Source organism: Cynocephalus volans, chromosome 17 (assembly GCF_027409185.1).
Source record: "Cynocephalus volans isolate mCynVol1 chromosome 17, mCynVol1.pri, whole genome shotgun sequence".
NCBI classification, from domain to species: Eukaryota; Metazoa; Chordata; class Mammalia; order Dermoptera; family Cynocephalidae; genus Cynocephalus; species Cynocephalus volans.
Genome location: NC_084476.1, coordinates 35,119,409 through 35,144,299, shown reverse-complemented (window position 1 = coordinate 35,144,299; position 24,891 = coordinate 35,119,409). Strand labels below are relative to the sequence as shown.

Genomic DNA, 24,891 nt, shown 5'->3' with positions numbered 1-24,891 from the left:
TAGATATATCAAGATACAGCTCTTGGTTTTATCAGTCAGGGACAGCATAGGTGGGAAATAGCAAAGGCAGGCTCATATTTAGCTTTTAACTTCTATGGTGGGGGGGGCTGAGGAGCCGAGGGGGATTTCTAAACAATAGCATTTTTTAAGCAATTCAAACACTATTTAAACTTAATCTATCTTGTCACACAGCAAGCAGTCTCTGGGGTCACCTTATCTCAGTTGCTAAAAAAGTTAATGCAGTCTTGCCTGTGTTACATAAACATAGTATCCAGAACAATTAAGGTAATGGTATCTCTATACGATAGTGTTTTGTTCTTGGCCTCACAAATTATGAGATACGGATGGAGAGTAGTCAGGCTGGTAGGGAGGTTTGGACACTTCATCAAGTGAGGAATTGTTGAATAAATTTGAGAGATCTGTTCCTAAGAAGGGAAGACTTAATGCGATATTGTTATTATTTTTGGAAATTTAAAAGGAAGTCTTGGGTGATATTTTGGGCGTGTTACACCTAGTTTCAGAGGCTAGAATCAGAGTTAATGTATAGAAGTTACCAGGATGCAGATCTTGGACTCAGCGCAGGGAAGAACTTGCTCAACCATGAAATGTACCACCTTGGTGAGATATCAAGCTGTCCATCACTGCAAATAGTCTGACAGGGGCTATGTGACAGTGTAGTCACAGATATTGCCGAGGGGAGCCCTGCATTGGGTGAAAGATCAGAATGGATGGCTTTCTAAAGTCCTTTTCATCACTGGCATTCTTTCAATGTTTGTTTACATACAGAGATATTATGACTAAATGTCTGTGCACATATTTTCACCCACGCACAATAGATTGTTATTCTCTACGTTTGTCTGTGCCCCCTCTTATCCAAAATTTTATCTGAACTCACATTCTCTCATTAGTTAACTTCACAATATACTCCAGTGGTTCTTTCCCCTCTTATTTTCCAGAAATTTAATTTTTGGTACAATATTATTTTTGACTTAAGTTAGTAAATATTCTTCTTATGAATTAAACAATTTTTATGGTGCCTTAATTTTTAAATTGTGAAATATAGCATATATTCAATAGTGTATGAAAACTTACACGTTTGGTTGAATGCACAAAATGAAACGAGCTTTTGTGAATCCTACTCCCAAGCCAAGAAATAGAATTTTATCAATACTTTGGGGACTGCGGCCCATGTCCCTCTCCAGTTGTGTCTTTCTCACATCTACCTGGTATATTGCATTTTGCAAAAATAATTTCATTACAGTTTTGTTATACACGATAGATCCTTAATAATGTATTGTTTGGCTTTTGATTGATTTTGAAATTTGTATAAATAGAATCATACTATGTGTATTCTTCTTGATTTCTTTCACACAGCAATTATGTCTTTGAGATTCATTTATGTAGATGCGTATAGCTATAATTCAGTCAGTTTCACTACTTGTCAAATTCAGTCGTTTGTACCACATCCTTTTACAGTCCTTTTTACTGTCAGCGGACACTTAGATTGTTTCCAGTCTTTTGTTCTCACGAATAATTCTGTTGGAACATTCTTACACATGTCTGCTGGTACACATGTGTAAGAGATCTTCAAGGGCCTTATCTAGTAGTGAAATTACCTGGGCATGTGCAAGTCTAGCTTTTCATGGTAATGCCTGTTTTCCAAAGTGATTGTTCCAGTACTCTTTCCCACTGGCCGAGGATGAGAATTCCCTTTGCTCTTTATTCTTGCCAGTACTTGGTATTGTCTTTGTTCTCAATTTTTGCTAGTTTAGTGAGTGTGAGTGGTATCTGATTGTGTTTTCATTTTCATTTTCTTGATTATTAATGAGGTTGGACATCTTTTCACATATATTGTTCCTATATGTTTCCTCTTTTATTTCTATTTATTTCTTTACTACCCTTCTGCATTTATTATATATCTTTTAAAAAATTGTTTTATATTTATATATTGTGGATGCTAATTCCTTATGGGTTATATGGGCTGTAATTATCTTTTTGTTTGTAGCTTTTTTTGTTCTCTTTATGGGATGTTCTTTATGTCAAATTCAAATTTATCAATCTCTTACATTTGATATTCTAAACCTTTATAACCTTTCACATTTAGGTCTTTAATTCATCAGGAATTAAGGAAATCTTCATATAGAAAAATAGAAAAAATAAAGTGGATCCCTCCCCATATATTCATTTTCAAAAAGTCCCATTTTGTTTCATCTTTTCTTTCCTCCTTACCTTTTTTTTTTGTGGGAAGTCTTTTAAGCAAATCCTAGCGTCATGTTATTTCACTTGTAAAGATTTCAGTTTTATTGATATTTTATCTGCTTGATATATGAGTTGCCGAGAGAGGTCTGTTAAAGTCTACCATAGTGGTACTTGAAAATATGCTCAACATCACTGATCATCAGGGAAATGCAAATCAAAACTACTTGAGATATCATCTCACCCCAGTTAGACTGGCTATTACCAAAAAGACAGAGAACAACAAATGCTGGCAAGGAATGGGAGAAAGGCGAACTCTTCTATGCTGTTGGTGGGACTGTAAATTAGTCTAGCCACTATGGAAAACAGTATGGAGGTTTCTCAAACAACTACAGATAGAACTACCATATGGTCCTGCAATCCCACTGCTGGCTATATACCCAAAGGAATAGAAATCATCATGTTGAAGGGATACCTGCATTCCCATGTTTATCAAAGCTCTATTTACAATAGCCAAAATATGGTATTAACCTAAATGTCCATTGATGGATGACTGGATAAGGAAAATGTGGTATATATACACAATGGAATACTACTCAGTTATAAAAAAGAATGAAATTCTGCCATTTGTTTGTCTTTATATAGAATTCTATTTTATCTCAGCATATTGCAGGTATTACATTACTGTCTTTTGGCTATAAATAAACAATTTGGCTTCATTATTGCTTTTTAAGTCAGTTATTCCTCTTACTCCTCCTCTTTTGAAGGTAATCTTTCCCTTCTTTCTGGCTGCTTTTCAACTGTTTACTTTTTGTTACAAAATTCCATTTTTAGTAATCCTGTTTGAGATTTATTGGGTTTCTTGAGCATTTAGATTAGTTTTAGAAAGTTTGAAGAGAAATTGCTGAGAATATTGCCCTGCTGTGTTCTCTTGACTCTTTCTGGAACTCCAGTTAGATTTTTATCAGGTCTTCCAACTCTGTCTGTCCTCCATGTCTCTTTTCATCATATGTTCCATTTCTTTACTCCCAACTATGGTCTGGGTAATTTCCTCTGACTCATCTTCCAGTTCACTAATTCTCCTTTAGTTTATCTAATCTGGTGTTAAATCTGCCCATTGAACTTCTTATTTCTCATAATACATTATTTATGGAAGTTCTGTTTGGTTCTTTTTAAAATCTGCTCGTTCCGCTTATTATGGTATTTTATTTCCTTGTTTGTTGTGGGTATGTGAATGAGTGTATCTGTCTGTGTGTGTGCACTGCTTATATTTCCCAGGACTGCATCTGTGGAAAATCATTGAGGCCTAGGATAAAATAGGATTTCTCCAGAGAAGATTGCATTTACTTTTGTCATTTGCCTGGGACTCCTTCCAGTCTTTAACCCCTTAAAATGAATTCAGGGCTTGAGGTTTTTTAGAACAACCAAGTAGTGTTTTAAGTTGTAAATACCCATGTGAGGACTAGCTTGTGATTCTAAATTCTCAGGGGAGATGTTTTTCTTCTCTCTCTCCAATGTCTTGGCTCAGGGCAGCTTTAAAAAAAAAACAAACAACAAAAACAATGACAGCAAAACAATCCCTTTGAAATACGGCAGCTCACTTCCAGTTTACCCTCAGGCTGAGGGGTGTAGGTTTTTGAGGTTCTAGTTTTTCTAGGGTCTCTAGACTCCCCACCTTAGGTGAGTTAGTGTTCTTTGTATCCTGTTCCCACAGGCCTGCAAAGCCAGAAAGTTGATAATTGAATTTACCCAGTGTGGCATGCCTTCAAGGTAACGGCTGTAGAGAACTCAGTTGATTTTTCTCTATGCCTGTCTTCATTTAACTTTTGTCCTGAATATTCCTAGCTTTCTTACCAACTTATGAATGCATTTAAGAGAATGTTTTTAAATGACTTATCCATCTTCTTTGGTTGTTTTCAGTGGGAGGGTTAGTACTAAGTTTTTATAGTTCACCATGTAGCTGGAAACAGGAGAGTCTGTTTTTTACTTTTACTTTTCTATTCCCAATCGTGTTTACTATTCTTGAGAGGAATGGCCATGCCTTGGAGTTCCTTGACCTTCCCCATAGTATGGTACTCAGTGTTCAGTGGACAGTCAGTTAAATAGGTAGATATATAGATGTATATAGAAAACACTTTGAGGGTTTCCATTTTGCATATTTCGTATCTATTATATTTTTTAATCTTCCCAATTATTTTGTAAGGGTAGGTATATTATTACCTGTATTTACAGATCAGTAAACCTACAGGAACAATCTGGGCACAAATCCTGCAATTTTTAGGGTGAGGATTTAGATTCATGACCTTCGATTCTTAGTTCTGTGTCCTTTCCACTGTTCCAACTTGCTTTTAAATTAGTGTTGTTTACATTTGACATCTCCTGATTATTTTAACTAGATGTGAAAATATTAGAGAAACCACTGGATTAATAACATGTGGATGAAATTATCGTAGTGACTTCTGTTACAGGAAGCAGAAAAAAAGAAAGAATTGCTCTTTTTTGCTGTTGCATCGTTGTGAAATACTTTTATTGTAAAATATAGGTAATTTTTGTGTCTTCTAACAGGTGTGTATGTAATATAGATTGCAGTGGATACAGTTTTAATCCTGTGTGTGCTTCTGATGGGAGTTCCTATAACAATCCCTGCTTTGTTCGTGAAGCATCTTGTATAAAGCAAGAACAAATTGATATAAGGCATCTTGGCCACTGTACAGGTAAAATCCATTCTACTCATCCAGAGACCTGCCTTTAAAGTTATATGTCTGTAATCTTATTTGTACATTTTGATAGTGTTCCAAATTTGCAAAATGATAAATCCTTGAAGCTTTATTTTTCTTTTGTTACTACATATTTCAGAATATGTAGTTTTCTGTTACTAATTTAGATATTTTTTTCATTTGTTTTCATCTTCTGAAGATGTAAACCATGCTTTTTGGTTGTTTAGTTACTATGCTGATCCTAAAATGGAATTGTAGATATATTTAAAGTTATAAGGTGATCTCAAATTTGTAATGATTATTGCTGTTTAAGAGTTAGTTAACTTATTTTGATTACAGTAGAATTATCTATAAATGTTGCCATATATTTCTAAACCTTTTCTTCTAGAGCATAATAATTTATTTTCATATTATTTCTTTGTAGTTTTTTCCTGTATGTATTACGTACTGTTATAGATTTTGGTTTGAGGTTAAAGAATGTAAAGAAAAATTATTACCTTCTGTTTAAAATTCTGTTTGCTCTTTTTGTTATTGTTTAGGAACCATGATACCATATAAATATGAGTTTTTGTTTTCCACTTTGACTAGAAACATCCACAGTAACTAAAGCCAGAGGTTCTCAATCTTCTTTCCTCAGTAATACCCACATGGGCTGGGATAATAGATCATTTCCTCATAAACACTCGTGGGTCAGGCACATTCTCATGCACTAGGAGTGTATATCTTTCCTGCTTACTAGTCCTCCCCTCTTTTCTGTCATACTTCTGCCCTTTTTTGGACTTTTTAAAAGGGATAAGCTTTTATCTGAACTAAGAGAAAAAGGTTGTAAGCCAAGGATTTGTAGTTTATAGTGGTAACAAATTATTTGTCACACACTGTGCAGCGAATTGTAATATTTCTGGTCTAAGCTACCAAAGAATATCTAAGAAGCTCATCAGAATATTTCCAGGTAGAGGTTAGGTGTGGGCTGATAGAGGAAATCATTTGCTGACACTTAGTTTTGATCTTGAAGAAATATGGTTTGATTTTATTTCACGGGGTGGGTGGCATTTAGAGCTTAGGTGGGAAGACTAGCTTGGAGAAAGAGTATCTTCTCTGAGGAACTGGTACATATTTGAATGGTACTCCCTGGAATTTCAGGTTCAGAGCAGTTGGCCTAACTTGAGAATTTTAATTGAAATTCATGCAGATTTAGACTTGTTTGGAGTGGTTGGTCATTAAGTTTTATCTTATTCTCCTTTATAATTTTTCTTCCTTACCTACCTATACCTTCCCTTTGCCTCCCCTGCTATGTATTGGGAAGCTGAAGCTTGTGCTTCTGAACAGGTGTTTATGGTTCATTTATAGTCTTCCTAATTTATATATAGATGCAACTCACAAATCAAGGGTCATTTTTTACAGTAAAAGTTTGATAACATAGCTGAGATTCCACATTTACCTTAATCTGATATTTCTAGGGAAGCAGTGGTAGGAGAAAAATTTGAGGCCATTGTCCCTTGAAGAAAGGGACATGTATTTACCTTTTCTCCTCAGGACATGTATTTACTTTAGTTTGCACAAGAAAGACTTTTAAAGGAGGTGACATCTAAGCTGAAATACAAATGAAATCAGACTGTTCATTATGCAAAGAGCGTATATATCTGGGTGCCTTGAGGCCTGAGACAGAAATGGCACAGTTGATCCAAGAAGATGGTGGAAAATGTGAGCAGGATAAGTGGACAGAGTTATGAAGGACCTGGAGCCTTTGGAACAATTGGGAGTTTCATGGTGTGTATCTTAATTTGAAAACTGTTTTCTTTTATAGACACAGATGATAACAGTTTGTTGGGAAAGAAAGATGATGGACTACAATATCGACCAGATGTGAAAGGTACTGAATCATGATTTTTCAAATTTTTGGCCAGTCATTAAGCCCTTGAATATGGTCACTATCTGTCCTTAGTATTTCTTTCTCTATTATAACCCCCACAATTTTGCACTCTGTAGTAATGCCCATTATATAGTTGATTATTAGTATTAATATTAACTGAAATAGCTATTAATATTAACTGAAATATTAACAGTTGATTATTAATATTAATAAATGGCTAATTACACTCTGTAGTAATACCATTATACAGTGGATTATTAGTATTAATATTAATATTCACCTTCACCTCAGTTTACAGAGTGCTTTTCTATATGTTTCTTTTTGAATTGGAATTTTTATTGAGATTATTGTAGATTCACATTCAGTTGTAAGAAATTATATAGAAAGATCCTTCATATATGCTTTTAAAATCATCCTTCTCTAGAATCTGCTGTTAACCCTTGCCCTCTGTGCCCAGATCTTTGAACCTTGTTCTCTGCCTGGAACTCTTTACTACTTTGCCTGACTAACTCCTTCCCATCCTCTTTGTCTCAGCTTAGAAGTCATTTCCTTTTGGGAAGTGTTCCTTGACTCTTTGCTCTAGATTAGGTACCTCTCTTAAATACTCTCCTATCAGAGCACTTAACCCACTCTGTTATAATTGTCTTTTTTACTCATCTGTATCCCCCTCTTGCTGTGAGTTCTGTGAGGACAGGAGACCGTATCTGTCATGTTAACTTTTGTATCCCTAACACCTAGCAGAATGTCTGGAACATAACTAGGTGCTTCATGCTTGTCGAAAGTGGATGTGGCTCCAAGAAGCTGTAGGATTTATTTACACAAAAGTCTCACGTGAAGCAACAGTCAGAGCAGAGACTGGATTTCAGGTCCCTTTACCTTAAATCTGTTGCTCTTTCACACTTGTTTTTACATGCATTACTTTATTTGATTTTTGCAATTATTCTAGTAAGAAGAGTACTCAACCAGTCGGGACATTGGGGATCAATGAGGTTGTATCTAGTTAACTGAAGTAGGTCTAGATGTTTGGACTCCTAGATCAGGACTTCTATATTATTGCTAAATGCAAGTGTGTCTTCTATCCATTCGTTTGCTTATAGTAATTAATGGACATTTTAAAAACGATGTGTGATTTTTTTATGCCTAATTTCTTAAATATGTAAAGTAGCAATGATACTAGTACCTATCTCATAGAATTTCGTGAAAATTAAATAAATTAAATACATATCAAGTGTTTAGAATAGTGCCTGACATATTGGTAAGTGCTCAATAAATAACTGTTATTATCATTGAATAATTCACTACTCCTCTTAAATTATATCAAACCTGAGTCAGTCATAACTCACGAGCCTCTGAAAACCCAGTTTCCTAGGTTGATATGAAGTGGTGTATTTAAAATAGGAAATCTCTTGTATTCCCATAGGAGACATAATAGATCTGCCCTAGTTTTAGTCCCTGTAGTGATAGTACATGTATACAACAGGGAGGCTATTTTTTAGTATTTAGAAACTCATTCTTAAGGCAATTTGGGTAATAGTATATGGCCAAAACACTTTTTTGCTGTTGATAAAAATCACACGGATAATTTAGTGCCTAGACTACTTTTGAGATACTGAAAATTCTTTACCCATAAGAATTGATCTATAACTTAAGTGAAATTATTATAATCAGTAGGTGTAATTTACTACATGTCTAATTTATACTAGTCGTTATACAAGACATTGTTTGAGGATAGAAAGATATCTAATACATGATATACATCTTTAAAGAGCTTGTGATAGAAGAAGAAATGCATATAACCAAATCTGACAAAGTAAAAACTGGCTATTGTCATAAATATAGTTCTGTAAAAAAGTGCAATGGGGATTTAGAAAAGATGAGATTTTTCTTTGGTGTATGACAGTGAAGATCTGAGAAATGCCATGGAAGAATAGAATTTGAGTGAGCCTTGAAGCATGGTTAGGATTTGAACAGGAGTCAAGAGGATATTTAAGGAGGATAGAAGAGAATGGACAGAGATGCGAACAAAACATTATAACAGGATTTATTGGAGAATGATAAGGAATCCTTTTTGGCTGAAGAGTAGGAGGCTTAAGAGGTGTAAGTGGAAGGCAAGGCTAGAAAGATAGCTTAGGGCAAAATAGTGTAGAGTCTTGAGTGCTGTGCTATCCTAGGGAATCTGGACTTTATTTGTGGGCTGTGGGGAATCATTAATATAATATATTTGAAAAAGGCAAGGTTACAAAGTTAACCATTTGAATGGATGATACCTTGGCGGAACATTGTGCTTATTGTATACATTGGAATGAAGGCAGAGAGATCAGTTAAGTGGACTCAAAAGGAACAGACATCTACTAAGATAGGAGAGATAGTGAGTTAAAAGTAACTAAGACTTTAAGCTCAGATGACTTGGATGATGGATTCTGTTTATGGAACTAAGGATGTTGTCAGGAGAAAGTTGTTTGGAATAAGGGAAGGGAGGAGGTTGATGATGGAAGTGATTGATTGTATTTTGGAGTTTGAAGTGCTTGTGAAACTCATCTAGGTGACTTTGTTCAACATATATTTGTGATTCAGTCTTTGGATATAGAAATAACCCAAGTCATGAGAGTGAGTGTTGTTTCCATCAGTTGGTGACTGTTGTTTATGTATTTCAATCAAGATCTATTAATGTGCCCTTTTAAAATGGTTACGACAAGTGTGCCTCCTCAGAGGTAAGACTGTGAGCTAGGTGCTAAAATCATTGAAGGAGATCAGAGAGCGTGTGTCATGAAGCATAGTAGAGTCATGATGAGGATGGTTAGCAGGCTCCCGAGAGAGGAAGACGTTGGGAGATGAGAGTGGGGTGCTGGCCTGGAAGTGACAGTGGCATGTGCATTGGGGAAGCTGGAAGGAAGGGGTCTGGGAAGTACTGTGGTCTTGGTACCTTAGGAAGTAGATATTGGTACCTTAGGTTACCAACAATGAAACTAGGGTATCCTAAAGGTATTTTCAAAGGGACTAGTTGAGGAGGTGGATGAGTTTATTCACATTAGAAAAGCTGTTTCTCTGGCAGAGTGGGAAGGTTAGGAAAGGAAGGGTCTGGGTTGGTGTAGAGAACTGTGGGGTTTAGAAATGAGAAAGTAGGAGGTGTTGGACAGTGGGTAGGAGTTTATACCCAGGTAGATAATTCCTTAATGAGGTCTGACAAGACTGAGGTTAGGGAAGGATGTATGGAAGGATACGTTAGTGATGAGGGTTGGTGTGTGCAGGATAGTATACGGGAAGCAAGACAGAATATTTCGAATTAACTGTAGAGATTTGTAGAAATAAGGAGCTTTATAGTTACTGATGCAGTGTTGATGTAGTTGTGGCCTCAGCAGTTTACCTTCCAGGTGCATGTCTCAGTTGCTAATAGCACCTCCTCTTTCTTTATTTGGGTTGTATACTGATAGGCCAGGACAGATAGCCAGTGGAACAAGCCTTTGCAGAGAAGCCATCTGGTGATGGGTTTTCTTACGGCATCATCCCTTAGAACTATACTCTCCTTTGTATCTGAAAACTGCTGCCGGTGGTAGATTTGTTTCTGAATGCTTCTGTGGGTGGAAGGAGCCATTGGGTAACCAAGTGTGCTTTTTACTTTGTGCGCGCAAACACACACACACACACACACACACACACACACACACACACACACTTGAGATACTAGCAGTTGCAGCTGTGTCGTTCTTGGAGCCCCCCCCCCCCCCCCCCCACTAAGGGCATTGTTAAGACAGGAGCACTCTGTTCAGACAGGAGCACTCTGTGTCCAGTTCTTACTGTGTGGAGGCTGTATCTCTGCCATGATTTCTGAAACCATGCTTTGTTACATCTTTAAAGCCTTTTTGTCTTTCTTTTTTGAAGTTGCCTAATTTACTTGGCCTAGAGAACAGGTGCTTGGACCTTCTTCTTTTGTCTGTTCCCTATACATGTCCCAGGATAGAGTGGGGAAATAATAGTGTAATGGCTAGGAGCTTGTATTCTGGAATCAGACTTAGTCTACGTGTAAAAGCTGTGTGACCTGATTTCTGAGCCTCAGTAATCACATCTGTAATTAGGAGCAGTAAGATTTACTGCCTAAGATCATTCTGAATATTAAATGCTATATTACTGAAGTCATTATCAATGTTATTATGGTTTTTGCTAATACTTTTGTTTCCTAGTTTCATTGTTGGTAACCTGGTTATGCTCACAGGTCTCACCACTGGTGGGTTATCTGTCTTGCTATTTAATATTATGGTTCATCAGTGATATCAGTAGGGTGTTCATTCATTTAGCAATTACTAATCAAGTACCCTACTATGTGCCAGGTGCTTTCACCTATGGTGTTATTATTTAATTCTCGTAAAAACCATGTTATTCTCATTTTGCATATGAAGAAGCTAAAACTATGAGAGTTTTTTCTCATGCAGAATTGCAGGACAAGGACTAGAATTCAGACTTTCTGACCCTAAGTCCTGGTGCTCTTTCCTTTCATATTATAATTATTCCAAAATTCTGTTCTGCCTCCTTGCTTTCTTTCTTAGTTTCCTTCAAAATACTTAATTTACTCTCAGATATTACTTTAGTCAACCTTCAGATTTGTTCTCTAGCTTTGATATTTCTCCGAACACTAGTTTTACATACTGTTACCTAGTGGGTCTTTGTACTACTTTTTGTTTGCTGTGCTATTGCCTCAAACTCCAGGGACTACCATAGTGCCTGGAACATAGTAGGTGCTTGACAAATACTTTTTGGATGACTGGAGAGCTAAATTTGAACTCAGCTTACTACATTCTCTCTACTGAATCCCTATCATTAGGTTTTCCATTCAGAGTCATTTTTATGTAATTCTGTATTAAGAGTATCTTTAAGAGGACAATTCAGTTCTCTTAAACCCTTAAATGTACTGGGTTTAAGATTGGGCACTACTCTTAAAGATAATTGCAAACTAAGCTTGCTCAGATAAGGACTGGAGTGAGGAAGTTTGACCTTAAGAATAAAAAATTGGTGGGTAGTGGGGTAGTGGTGAACAGACATGGGGAAAATACACAGTTAGAGATTTTATTCAACATAAGGAAAATATGACAGTATTGAATCTTTTACGATGAGTTCTTTATCTCTGGAAGTGTTCAAGAAGAAACAGGCTCTCAGGGTTATGACTAAAGGGGTTCCTTCATCAGACCAGATAACCTCCAAGGTCCTTTTGAGATCTGAGTTTCAGAGCTTGTTCACTTTCCAAAGCATCTTCAAGCTGTGTTTAATTTTTTCTGTGTCTCTAGTATCTATTTCTGCTGCTGAGCTCTAGCTTAGCTTTTTCATTGCCCAAGTTTGGATTATTACGAACCTCCTAATTAGTCACCTGGTCTTCCTAGTTCCCCTGCCTATTATCTTGTATGCTGGTATCCAATTAATTATTATAACAATTTTATCCAGATATAATTTATATACCATTAAGTTCACCTGTTTAAATATGCAATTCACTAGTTTTTAGTATGTTTACAAATTTATACAGTAATTACCATAATCTAATTTTAGAGCATTTTCATCACCCCCCAAAAGAAACTTACACTCATTAGCAGTCAGACCCTCCCATTCCTGCTAACCACCAGCCTTGGCAACCTCTTCAATTTTTATGTAAAACATGGCTTTTATTGTGTTCCCCTGAGCTAGAAGGGCGTCAGTGTCTTCCCTGCCCCTGTGATTAAGAAAACATTATTCACCTGGATTTCAGATTTTTCCATAATTTGGTTTCAGCCTAATTTTCCAACTTTAACTTATACCCTTCCCCAGTCTGAATGTACAGCTCTTGTAAGTTGGTCTGTCTGTTCTTGAGAATGCTGTGAACAAGCATTTGGCTTCCACTGTTCCTCTATCTAAATCTATCTGCAGTTTGAGGCCCATCTTGAGTCCTACCTGTGAATCTTTTCCCAAGTAATTTAGCCTACAGTGAGTTCTCCTTTGGACTTAAACCTCCATAGCACCTTCTTTGGGCATTTAATTATAAACTGCCCTGTGGGACCCCTTCCCTGGGGGATTCAGCTTTTCATGTGTGTGTTGATTCCTTAAATTGAGTGTAAGCTTCTTGAGGGCAGGGACTGTGTATGCTTTTTCTTTATATCCTCTGTAGCTTAACCTATGGCTATACACAGAAATAGCATGTAAATATAACGGGATGAATAATGTTGGCATGGAGAGAAGTGCTAAATTTGGACTTTGTGACAGCCATAGACTTCAAAGCCTTATTAGACATGTCCATGTTCTATACGGCTTTGCTTTGCCTACAGTTTGATACTACATTCTGTCATTAATTCATTCAGTAAACATTTATTGGTACCATATTTTGTCTATTAATTTTTCAAAACCCTATTCTTAATTTGGTTAACTTTTTCTTACTGTCTTCATGTAGCTGAATTCTTTGATAGCTTTCAGCTCTGTGTTATTTTTGAAATTTTCTGCTGTTTGTAGGATTTCTGTAGTAGTACATTATCACAGCCTCTACAGACCTATACAGTCCTATCGTTATACATATTATAGGACTTTATTATTATAGGTTGGTACATAACCTCAGTCTCTGTGTTCCCATTATTATGTGCTTTCATGCTGTGTCTCACCATGGAAGTATCATGTTCTGAGGTATGCTGTGATGCAGGGTGACAAGTGCTATGGGAGATGGTTGCTTTCCTCAAGTCACTTATGGCCTGATTGGGAATGTAGAATGGCATTTTTAGTTTGAAACCATAGCAAGAAAAGTATATTTGATTTTTTTAATTTGGCTTCTGTTAAACTATTCTCATCAAAGCTAATTGCTTTAGGAAAGTCTTCTGCTTTGATCACAAGTATTAATAAGTAAAAGATTTGTTAATTAAGTTTCATCTCTGTTGTGAAACCCTGGATAGGACGACTACAACGAAGATGCAACTTATAAATATTTTTTTTTTCTCCCAGTAAAGGATTTTAAGTTGTAAAACTAAACACTTTTATAGCACGTATTTGGTAATATTTAGTAAGTACTTATTGTTAGCCAGGCACTGTTTTAAGTTCTGTACACACTTACATACTTAATACACTAAATGTATTATCTTATTTAGTACTTGAAACAACCCTGTGAGGAGTGGACATTATTATTATTTCCATTTCTCAGATGAGGCAACTAAGGACCACAAAAGGTTAAGTAACTGCCTTTAGGTCATGCCGCTGAGAGTGTTGTAACCAGGATTCAAACCCAGGCAGTCTGACTCTAGAGCTGAGTTCTTAACCATCATCCATACCATGTTAGAAGAGTTAGGAGTTATACAGAAATGAATAATAAACGTCTAGATTCTTAAGGAACTCACAGTTTTACAGTAGGAATTGACTTAAAAAACCCAAATATCTATAACACAGTGTCCTGAATGTTGTAATAGAGGAGTGGGTGCTCAGGATTATAGCAGCCCAAAGGAGGGCTTGATTTCTTTTGCTATGGCAGATTGGGAGCTGGAGGAGACCTTACAAGCCCATTGAGGACAGGATGTGTCTCACTTGTTTTTGTTTCCCTAGAACCTAGCAGAGTACCTGGCCTATGGAAGATGATCAATAGATTATAAATAAATTAGTGATGTACTCTCTGCTGTTCAATATAGTAGCTAATTGCCACATGTGGCTATGGAGCACTTGAAATGTGGCTGGTCAGAATTGAGATGTGCTGAGTGTGAGATGCTGGATTTTGGAGACTTATTTTAAGAAAAGGATTGTAAAATATCTCTTTTTTAAATACTGGTTATATGTTGAAGTGATAATATTTATATTTGGTATATTGGGCTAAATAAAGCATATGATTAAAATTAGTTTACCTGTTTTAACCTTTTTTTTTTTTTTTTTTGTCTTATTCGTGACCGGCACTCAGCCAGTGAGTGCACTGGTCATTCCTATATAGGATCCGAACCCGCGGCGGGAGCGTCGCCGCGCTCCCAGCGCAGCACCCTACCGAGTGCGCCACGGGCTCGGCCCTGTTTTAACCTTTTTTAATGTGACTACTAGAGAATATAAAATTACATATGTGTCTTGTATTATACTTCTATTAGCACTGATCTCATTCAACTCCCTCAGAGAGAGGACGTGGTTTGACCACGGTCACTGAGTAGCAAAGACGATTTTAAAAATTGAATTTGTCTGTTGGACTCCCTGACTTATAGTTCAGTTCTTTTTCTAGGCATACATTAAATTACTGCAATGTAAATATATAAATTTTGAGGTAAAGTGGCATCACTTTTGGTCTTGTGACCTGATTTCTCTGCTTTAGTTATTCTATCTTTGAGCTTAATAATTAAAGATAAAAATATTAATAATTAAATATTTAATTAAAAATAAAAAAAATATATGTAAATTTTGATCTCCTGAAAATCTGCATTTTTAGTTCTCAGTTTTTTCACATTTGACACCTTTATTCCCATTTCTCTCTTGATCTTTCTCTTCCTATACACTTACTATATGCACAACCTCCTATTTCATTCCTTCTTGATTTGTTTCCTTCAGATTTTATTAACATCTTTATTTGTACGAGGGTACTTCAAAAAGCTCACGGAAAGATTCATATTATCTTTTAATTCTATCTTTTCATGAAGTACCCTCATATTTTGGGGAGATAAGCTCTTCGCTGTTACATGACGTGCTGTATGTATGTAAATAGCTGGTTGTTTTAGTGGTATGGTTCATGTATTAGTTATCTCACATAATTCTCTCAAAACCACATGAAGGTATAGGTCCTATTATCCTGGTATAACAGTTATGAAATCTCAGGCACAAGAGGATAGTATGCTCAAGGTCACACAGCTGATAGTGCACAGAATCTGTAAGCTAGAGCTATAAGATAGAAGGAGCAGGAATCCTAAGAATTTTTCCTGCTTTTGGACAGTCCTGTAAACATTGGGTGACTCTGAGTTTATGGAGCTCAGGATTAATGTATTGGTGTATATGCCAAAAAAAGAAGTACAAATATCTGTTCCAAAATATGTATGTGTGTGTGTGCTTATGCATATATGAGTGTATTGGGGAGAGGGATAGAGATCGAGAGAGAGAGAATGAATGAACATGATTGATTTTGGAGACTGGTCCTCAGGTCTTTGTCTTTCTTGCCCTGTTCTCTCTCTCCTTCCTTACTCTTTCCTGTTTCTAACAGTGCTCACCATGCTTCCATTTTCTTCACTTCCACTCAGTTCAGTTCAAGTCATTACACCTAAGTCTGACCAGATGTTCGTCAACATGTTTACGTGGTTCTCTGTGGATAGAAGGATCTTAGGGGACTTTAAATTTCTTTTTTACTTGTTCTTTATTTGGACTTTTTTAAAACAATGAACATATACAAGGAAAAAAAAAAAAACCCAAACAAAAAAACTGTGTGAAAAGAACAGCAAAATTATTTTCATTGGAGGGGGGGGGGGGGGAGTCAATACGCTTGGTAGTTTTTGTTCCAAAAAATTTTTACACTAAAATTTTAGAATGCCGTAACTTGCTGTCTGCCATGCAGTGTTCTTTGGCTTCAATTTCATTGTCCCCCAGGTGAATGATTAAGTTCATTTCCCAAAAGTCAATGCTGTATACACCATCTCTCTGTCACAGAGGTGAACTTTCTTCTAGACTTAGCATTTATTTCTTTAGCAGATTGTTTTAAAACAGCAGTAGTTCATAGTGGTCACATCCTGCAAATATTTTTAAATGCTTTGAATCTAAACAGTCTACCTGCTGTGTTTGTGGCATAATGGGAATTGGAAGGGATCCTGGATTTTATCCAATTCCCTGTCTGATAAATTTCCTTTTCAAATTGCCCAGCAGGTGGTTGACAAGGTGTGAATTTATTTGCTGTTTCAGATCCTTTGAAAAGTCCATATTTTTCAGATTGCTTTTCACTGTTTAATGACCTAGTTTATGTTCTCTTAAGATGCTAGTGATCAAAGAGAAGATGTTTATATTGGAAACTACATGCCTTGCCCTGAAAACCTCAATGGTTATTGTATCCATGGGAAATGTGAATTCATCTATTCTACTCAGAAAGCTTCTTGTAGGTAAGTCAGTGCTTCAGGTCAGTGGCGAGTTTTTTTACATCAATGGTCACTGCTCTTTAGAAGTCAATGAAATGTAGACTATTAAAAAGTAGTGTTTATTTGCAGTAGACAAGTAAAAAATAAGTCAGCAGAATCATTTGAGGGGAAAAACTGGCAAATAATATGCAAAAACAAAAACAGATGTTTTATTAGTGTTTTGAAATTATGGACTTAACATTTTTAATACAATGTGATATTTTTTAATATAAAAAATAAATATGCCATATTACAGCATTTTTGGTTTTCAGGCAATTTTGGTTTCTAGGCAATCTGTCACAAGGTGGTTGAGAGACTGAAGAATGTATTAAGAAAAGAGAACATGTAACTCAAATAAAATGTATGTTAAAATAGATTTCTAAATACAAGAGGATGGTGGTGAAGAACGAGGTATGAGTTGAGAAATGGAAAGGGCATAATGACTCCAGAGAGGTTATGTGACCTGTCAAGGTCACCAGCAAGTTAGAAATAGAGATGGGAAAAAACTAGATCTAAAATTTCCCAGTACTCAACCTAATGTTCTTAGTGATTTTCACTCCTGTGTGTCTGTCTACTGATATCCCAACTCGCTGCTGCTGCTAGGATCTCATCTTCTTCCTCAGGTTGGTCTCATTAGCCAGGTAATGTTTCCCTAGACAAGGGGAGATTGCTATCATCCTGCTCACTCTGGCCTCCTGGAGTCTGGCCAGAATCCTTTTTTTCCTTTCTTAGTCAAATCATGAAAACATGGAGGAATATTTTCTTTTGTTCTGTCAACTTGAAACCAGTGAATCTTTCTTTCCAAGTAGTAAAAGGAAACTATTGGAAATCAGGTCTCCTGGGTCCCTCTACTTCTTTAGCTCCCTGCTTCTGTTTCTTTTTCTTCTCTCCTCCTGCTTAAAAAACAAAACAAAACACTATAAACCATTAATGGTTGAATAGTTTTATTAAGCCTTTGGCTTTTTCCTGATTCAAAATTCTCCTTGTCTTTGAAAGAGCTAGTTTCTTTGCCCTCTTTATTCCTAAACATTTAAAAAATACAGCTGTATAAAAGAGAATGTGCTAGTTTTAACACCAAGTCCTACAGTGGATTGCTCATGTTTTTTCCCACAGTTGCATACATATCTTGATAGAAGTTCAGATCCTGTTGTCCTTTTTAAGATGGCATCTTTTGAGATACCTAAATGATGGATGAGAGAGGATGATGTTCTGATAATGATGTGTTACCAGGTCACTTTGCAGTATTTTACTAATGGACAGAAGATTAATGGTGTACTGGTTAAAGTCTTAGGAATCAGATACACCCATGTGGCCAGTTATTGGCTGTGTGTCCTGTTGGAGGTTACTTAAAATTTCTAAGCCTCATTTTCCTCATTTCTAAAATAATAATAGTAATAGTACCTATCTCATAGTGTGATTAAAATTAAATGAGATAATATATGTAAAGGGCTTGGTGCAATACGTGGTATGTAGTATGAATTTAATAAATAGCAATTGATATTATTAGACTGCTACATCAGGGACTCTTTGTTAACCACTATCTTCCCGGTGTCTAGTGCAGGACCTAGCCCAGTAGGTACTCAGTAAATATTTTTTGAATGACATGTGATAACATCTACTTTTCCTTTTTCTCCAGACCAAAAGAGTTTCTTAAATGCTAAAAATCTCTTTGCTGCTGGATATATATATTTTGGTTTTAGGATTCATGAGAGATGGGTTGAAGACATACATTTGAGAATTATTCCATCTCCAGCATATTTCCTGTAGTTTTTCTGCCTAGCAATACTTTTACTCGACTAGGCCTCCGGTGTATTGACCCTACCACCTTTTCTCTGTCCTTGTCCCTTCCTTGCTCAGCTTACATTCTGTGGCTAATCATTGTAGTCAATCCCTTGCATATGCAGTTGAATCCTTTGTCTCTTTTTCACTTCATCATGCTCACTTGACACAACTACAGACCTGGCTCATTCCACCTTCCCGCCCATTGTACACCTGTACCCATGCAACTGGACATGGCTGCTATTGAAAAGCACACCACCAGGTTAACTTGTCTCTCTGATGTTTATGCCTGTAGGTTTCACAGTGGGCCTTTGATACTTCCAGGCAGTCATACTGTAGCTGTAGTTCATTCATTCTCCTGCTCTCTTAGAATGACTTTATACCTTCACCTCTCTCTTCAGATTGTCAGTACCTCCTCTCTCATCCTCACTCTTGGCTGATGATCTTGTTTCCAAGTTCACTGAGAAAACTAAAGGAACATGAAGAGGACTTCCACCGACCAGCAATTTTCTTTTTCTCCATATCATATATCTTGTTATAAATATATTTTTCCATCTTGAAAAAAACCCTCTCTTTATCACCAGCTATTGTCCCATTTCTTTCCTTTCCTTTGTAGAAGAACCTGAGTTGTCTATAGTCTGTCTGCAGTTCCTCATTCTGTCTCTCTTGAACCCACTCCAGTAAGCTTTTTGTCTCTGACACTCCACTGAGACTGTTCTGTTCCTAAATTCAGTGGCCAGTCATTAGTCTTAAATTTCTTTTGAATGATCAGTAGCATTTGACCCAATTGATTTCTCCCTCCTGTGTGGTACACGTTCTTCACTTAGCTTCAGGGATTACAGTTTCTCTCGGTTTTTTTCCTGCCTTACTGGACATTCCAGTCTTCTTGGCTGGTCCTTCCTTTGCTCTGTGACTTCTCAGTGTTGTACTGTGTTAAGATTCAGTCCTACTCTTCTTCCTGAGTGATTCCATCCAGTCTCAGAGCTTTTACATGACATATGTTGATAACTCCTAATTTACATAAATCCCAGACCTCTCTCCTGAATTTGAGACTCATAGATCCATCTGCCTCCTTTACATTTCTGTGTGGATGTCTGACACCTCAGTCTCAACAGGACTAAAGCTGATGTCATGATCTGCTTCCCCTCCCCTAAACCTGTTCCACCTGCAACCTTCCTCATCTCAGTTGATGCCAACTCCATCTTTTCAGTTGCTCAGACAAACACCTCTGAGAGATCTTCGACTTCTCTCTCTTCCATACCCTATATCCAGTCAGTTGAGAAATCCTGTTAGCTCCTCTTTTTCAGAATATGTCCAGAATTTGATTACTTCTCACCATGGCCACTGCCCTTCCTACTTCAGGCCAACATTTTCTCTCTCTGGGATCACTGAAGTAGCCTCCTTGATTATATCCTACAGTCTACATTCAACACAGCAGCCAGAGTGAACCTGTAAAAATAAAAGTCAGTTTATATCATCCCTCTGCTAAAACCTTCCAGTGGCTTCTCCGTCTCACTAAGTGCAGAAAACCCTACGCAGTTTGGCCCTTTCTCCTCTCTGTCTTGCTCACCTCTGCTTTGCCCCCTCCACTCCAGCCACACTTGCTGTTCTTGAACATGCCATGCATGGATGCTCCACCCTTAGGGAACTTGCACTGGCTCTTCCTTGCCCTGGTATGCTCTCCTCTTAGTTGTCTGAATGGCGAACTACCTCACCTCCTTCATGTCTTCACATGTCTTTACTCACATGTCACCTTCTTATGAAATCTACCCGGACTGCCTCTTTTAAAATTGCGGTCCTCCTTTCCTGCAATTTTCCTGGCTCATACCTGGTGGTGGCAATTTCCCTTAGCACTCCCCCTTTTCTCTGTAGTACATATCACCTTCTATCATAACCATTTAATTTACTGACCCCCGTCGTCCCAGAAGATGGTGAGCAGAACAGGGATCTTTATCTGTTTTGTTTCCTGATATATCCTAAATGCTCACTGCAGTGCCTGGCACATAGTAAGTGCTCAATAAATGTGTTGAGTGGATGAGTATCTGGCTCATAGCAGGTGCGCAATAAATGGGTTAAATGGTTGAGTGAATGAATCAGCATACGAAGCGATGGGAGTGAATGAGATTATCTGTGGAAGGTGTGTGGAGTGAAAGAAGTGGAAGGTGGAGGACTGAACTCCTGGGTCTGCCTTTAATCAATAATAGAAGTGATAACCTAGAAGTTAATAACTTTAGATTATTTGGAGAGTATAACCAAAAGTCATTTGCAGGAAATAACAGCCAGGGAGAATTGCCTGAACGATATATGGCCTATACATTCTTTTTGATATTCTGATTTTAATCTTTGGATTAAGCCAAACAGTCAGAGAACTGCATATCTAGGACATTATTATAGCTCCCTGTGGAACTGTTTTTATTTTACTGAGCTTTGACTTTTGCCCATTAGCATACCATGAAGGACATTATTTTTAAAATCCTATGAGACTTCATTATATTATTGAATTTACTGCAGTTGTGTTTTTTTTTTTTTTTGTCGTTTTTTCGTGACCGGCACTCAGCCAGTGAGTGCACCGGTCAGTCCTATATAGGATCCGAACCCGCGGCGGGAGCGTCGCCCCGCGCTCCCAGCGCAGAACTCTACCAAGTGCGCCACGGGCTCGGCCCTGCAGTTGTGTTTTTAAGGATGACGTTCTTTGTATCAGAAGGTACCCTCTTTAAATGAGGACCAATGAGAGAAAGTTCCCTTGAGTTTAATAACAATAGTAACTGTGCTTCTTTTGAACAACTTGTTTGATTTTATTGTATGGAGACTTCATTTTGTGTCAATGATCTTTATTTTCTTCCTTTTTTTTTTTGTTTTTTTTACAGTCCAGTGGTTTTTAGTATATCCACACAGTTGTACAACCATCACCACAATTAACTTTAGTACATTTTCTTCACCCCAAGAAGATACCCCATACTCTTTAGCTTTACTCCCAATCGTCCCCAGTCCTAGGCAACCACTAATCTATTTTCTGTCTCTATAGACTTACATATTTCGGACATTTCATATAAATTGAATCTTATGTGGTTTTCTGTGTCTAGTTTCTTTAACTTCGCATAATGTTTTCAAGGTTCATCCGTATTGTAGCATGTGTTTGTACTTCGTTCCTTTTTATGGCCATATAATATTCCTTTGCATAGGTAATACCACATGTTTTTCATCTACTCGTAAGTTGATGAACATTTGTGTTGTTTCTACTTTTTGGCTATTATGAATAATGCTGCTGTGAATAGTCATTTGCAAATTTTATGTGTTCATATGTTTTAATTTTACCTGGGTAAATGCATAAGAATGGAATTACTGGGCCAAATGGTACCTCTGGTTTAACTTTTTGAGGAACTGCCAGACTGTTTTGCAAGCACCATTTTATATTTTCTACAATATCTTCAATAACACTTGTAATAATCTGACTTTTTGATTCAGGCTATCCTAGTGGGTGTGAAGTGGTATCTTATTGTAGTTTTGATCTGCATTTCCCTGATGACAAATGATGTTGAGCATCTTTCCGTGTGCTCATTGGCCATTTGTATATCTTCTCTGGAGAAATGTCCATATAACTCCTTTGCCCATTTTTTAATTGTGTTTTTTAAAAATCTTTTTATGATTGAGCTGTATTAGTTCTTTATATGTTCTAGATACAAGCCCTTTATCAGATATATGATATGCAAAAATTTTTTCCTATTTTGTGGGTTCTACCTCCTTGATATTGTCTTTAAGTGTAAAATATTTTAATTTTGATTTAGTCCTATTTATCTTTTTTGTTGTTGTTGCTTATGCTTTGGGTGTCATATCTAAGGAATTATTGCCTAATCTAAGGTCACAAAGAATTATTCCTATATATTTTTTCTTTTTAAAAAAATTAATTTAAAAATTGACGAATAAAATTGTATATAGTTATTGTGTACAACGTGATGTTTTGAAATATACATACATTGTGGAATGGCTAAATCAAGCCAATTAACATATGAATTATGCCACAGTTATTGTTTTTGTGGTGAGAACACTTAGCATCCATTCTCTTAGCATTTTCCAGAATACAATATATTGTTATTAACTGTACAATGTATTGTTATTAACCAAACAATAGCTCTCTTGAACTTACCTCCCATCTAAGTAATATTTTGTATCTTTTGACTGGTATCTCCCCACCCCACCCCACCCATTAACTGCCTCAACCCCTGGTAACCACCATTTTACTCTCTACTTCTATGAGATCAACTGTTTTAGAGTCTAGACATGAGTGAGATTATATGGTATTTGCCTTTCTGTGCCTGACTTATTTCATTTAACATAATGTCCTCCAATTCATCCATTTTTTCACAAATGACAGGATTTACTTCTTTTTTTATGACTGAATAATATTCCATTGTGTATATATATCATATTTAAAAAAAATTATTCATCTGTCAGTAGACACTTAGGTTGATTCCATATCTTGGCTATTGTGAATAGTGCTGCAGCAAACATAGGAGATAAGATATCTTTGACATATTGATTTCATTTCCTTTGGGTATATACCCAATAGTGGGATTTCTGGATCATATGGTAATTCTCTTTTCAATTTTTTGAGGAACCTCCATACTGTTTTCCATAATGGCTATATCCTACCTTTTTCTGAGAGTTTTATGGTTTTAGTTTTTACATTTAGCTCTGTGATCCATTTTGAGTTAATTTTTGTGTGTGATATGAGAAAGATATCTAGCTTCATTCTTTTGCATGTGGGTATTCAGTTGTCCCAGCACCATATGTTGAAGAGACTATTTTCCCCATCGAATTGTGTTAGCACCCTTGTCAAAATCAATAGACCGTAGATGTATGGATTTATGTGTGGTCTGTCAGTTGTATTCCACGGTCTACATATCTGCCTCACTGCTTGTTTGTTTTGTCTGCTGGGAAGCTTAGAGCCCAGTGTGAAAACTACTGGCAGGAACCTCAGGGACTGGATGGGTGGACTCACAGCACCCCTGGCTTTCTCCGTTTCCTTTTGCCCAGGCTTCTTTTTGTTGTTCTTATGTGTGCTTTATGATAAACTGCCTCACATCCTTTTTGTAATGGGGTGTGGGACATTAATAAATATGCACACTATCCTTACACTTCAGATGTTTTATTAATAGTTTCAAGTGAAGGGTGGCAAATTTATACATTTCACTTCTGTCAGCTTAAAAATATGAATTTTCTATTAAATATCTTAAATGTTTCCCCCTGTCAAATTATTATCATCAGCTGGTGATTTTGCCTTTTTATTTACTTTTAATTGGAATTTAGGTAATCTAACATTTAGTACCTACTTGACTGCTTGACTTCGTTTCTGTCATTAATAACTTCTTTTCATCTCCCCCTTGTATCTTAAATGTTTATATTTCATACACTGAAAAGTGTCTTGGTGCTATGGTCAGAGAACTGTAAATGTTTATACCTGTTTACTCAATAATCTCATTTCCAGGTATCTAGTCTAAGGAATAACATTAAATATAGAAAAGCATGTATTCACCAAGATGTTTGCCACACTTTAAATTTATAATTGTGAAAAACTGAAAATAACTGATATGTCTAAGAATGGGGAATGGATAAGTTAGCTACATTATAGTCACTGGATGGAATATTGTATATCTATTTTGAAATGATGGTGGTAAATACTATTGAGCAACTTTAGAATTAATGTGATATAACGTAGGTAAAGGAAGCACTTTGTAAAGTAGGCATAGCAGAAAGCCTGCATGGAAGTACACAAATGGTAGGTTTTCTTCAAATGGTGGGAAAGTGCCTGATTTTCTATTCCTGTGTAAATTTTATCATTCTTTTGTATCTTTTAATTTAAAAACCTGGAAATACAGAAATTTCTAATTCTCATAGGAATCCTTTTTTCCCCCCTTTTCAGATGTGAATCTGGTTACACTGGACAGCACTGTGAAAAGACAGACTTTAGTATTCTCTATGTAGTGCCAAGTAGGCAAAAGCTCACTCATGTCCTTATTGCAGCAATTATTGGAGCTGTACAGATCGCCATTATAGTAGCAATTGTCATGTGCATAACAAGGTAGGTAATAACATAGAAATATCAACTTTAGTTTAGAGTTGGATAGCTGTAAATTAGACAAAAATCTTGAAGCACACTCAGAATGATAGGCACTTTAAGTCCACAAACCTATTACGAAAAATCTCACAATCAGTTCCCCGAGGTTTCCATGTGGGTTTGACCTGTCCCTATCTTTCTTTTTTATAATATGGTCAAGAACTC

General features: G+C 36.6%; 1 protein-coding gene across 5 annotated transcripts in view; it reads left to right on the top strand.

Annotated features, from left to right (window-relative positions):
• The window catches only part of LOC134365450 (myb/SANT-like DNA-binding domain-containing protein 3), a 123,123-nt gene that overhangs the window by 94,144 nt on the left and 4,088 nt on the right, over positions 1-24,891 (top strand). For all 5 annotated transcript variants that reach the window (XR_010022102.1, XM_063081548.1, XM_063081551.1 and 2 more), the window contains exons 7-10: positions 4,762-4,910; positions 6,718-6,783; positions 16,694-16,817; positions 24,532-24,690. Coding sequence is in view for 4 of the 5 variants with exons in the window: in XM_063081548.1 (XP_062937618.1) it covers positions 4,762-4,910; positions 6,718-6,783; positions 16,694-16,817; positions 24,532-24,690 (498 nt within the window). In the remaining variant the exon portion in view is untranslated. The remainder of the gene's footprint in view (positions 1-4,761; positions 4,911-6,717; positions 6,784-16,693; positions 16,818-24,531; positions 24,691-24,891) is intronic.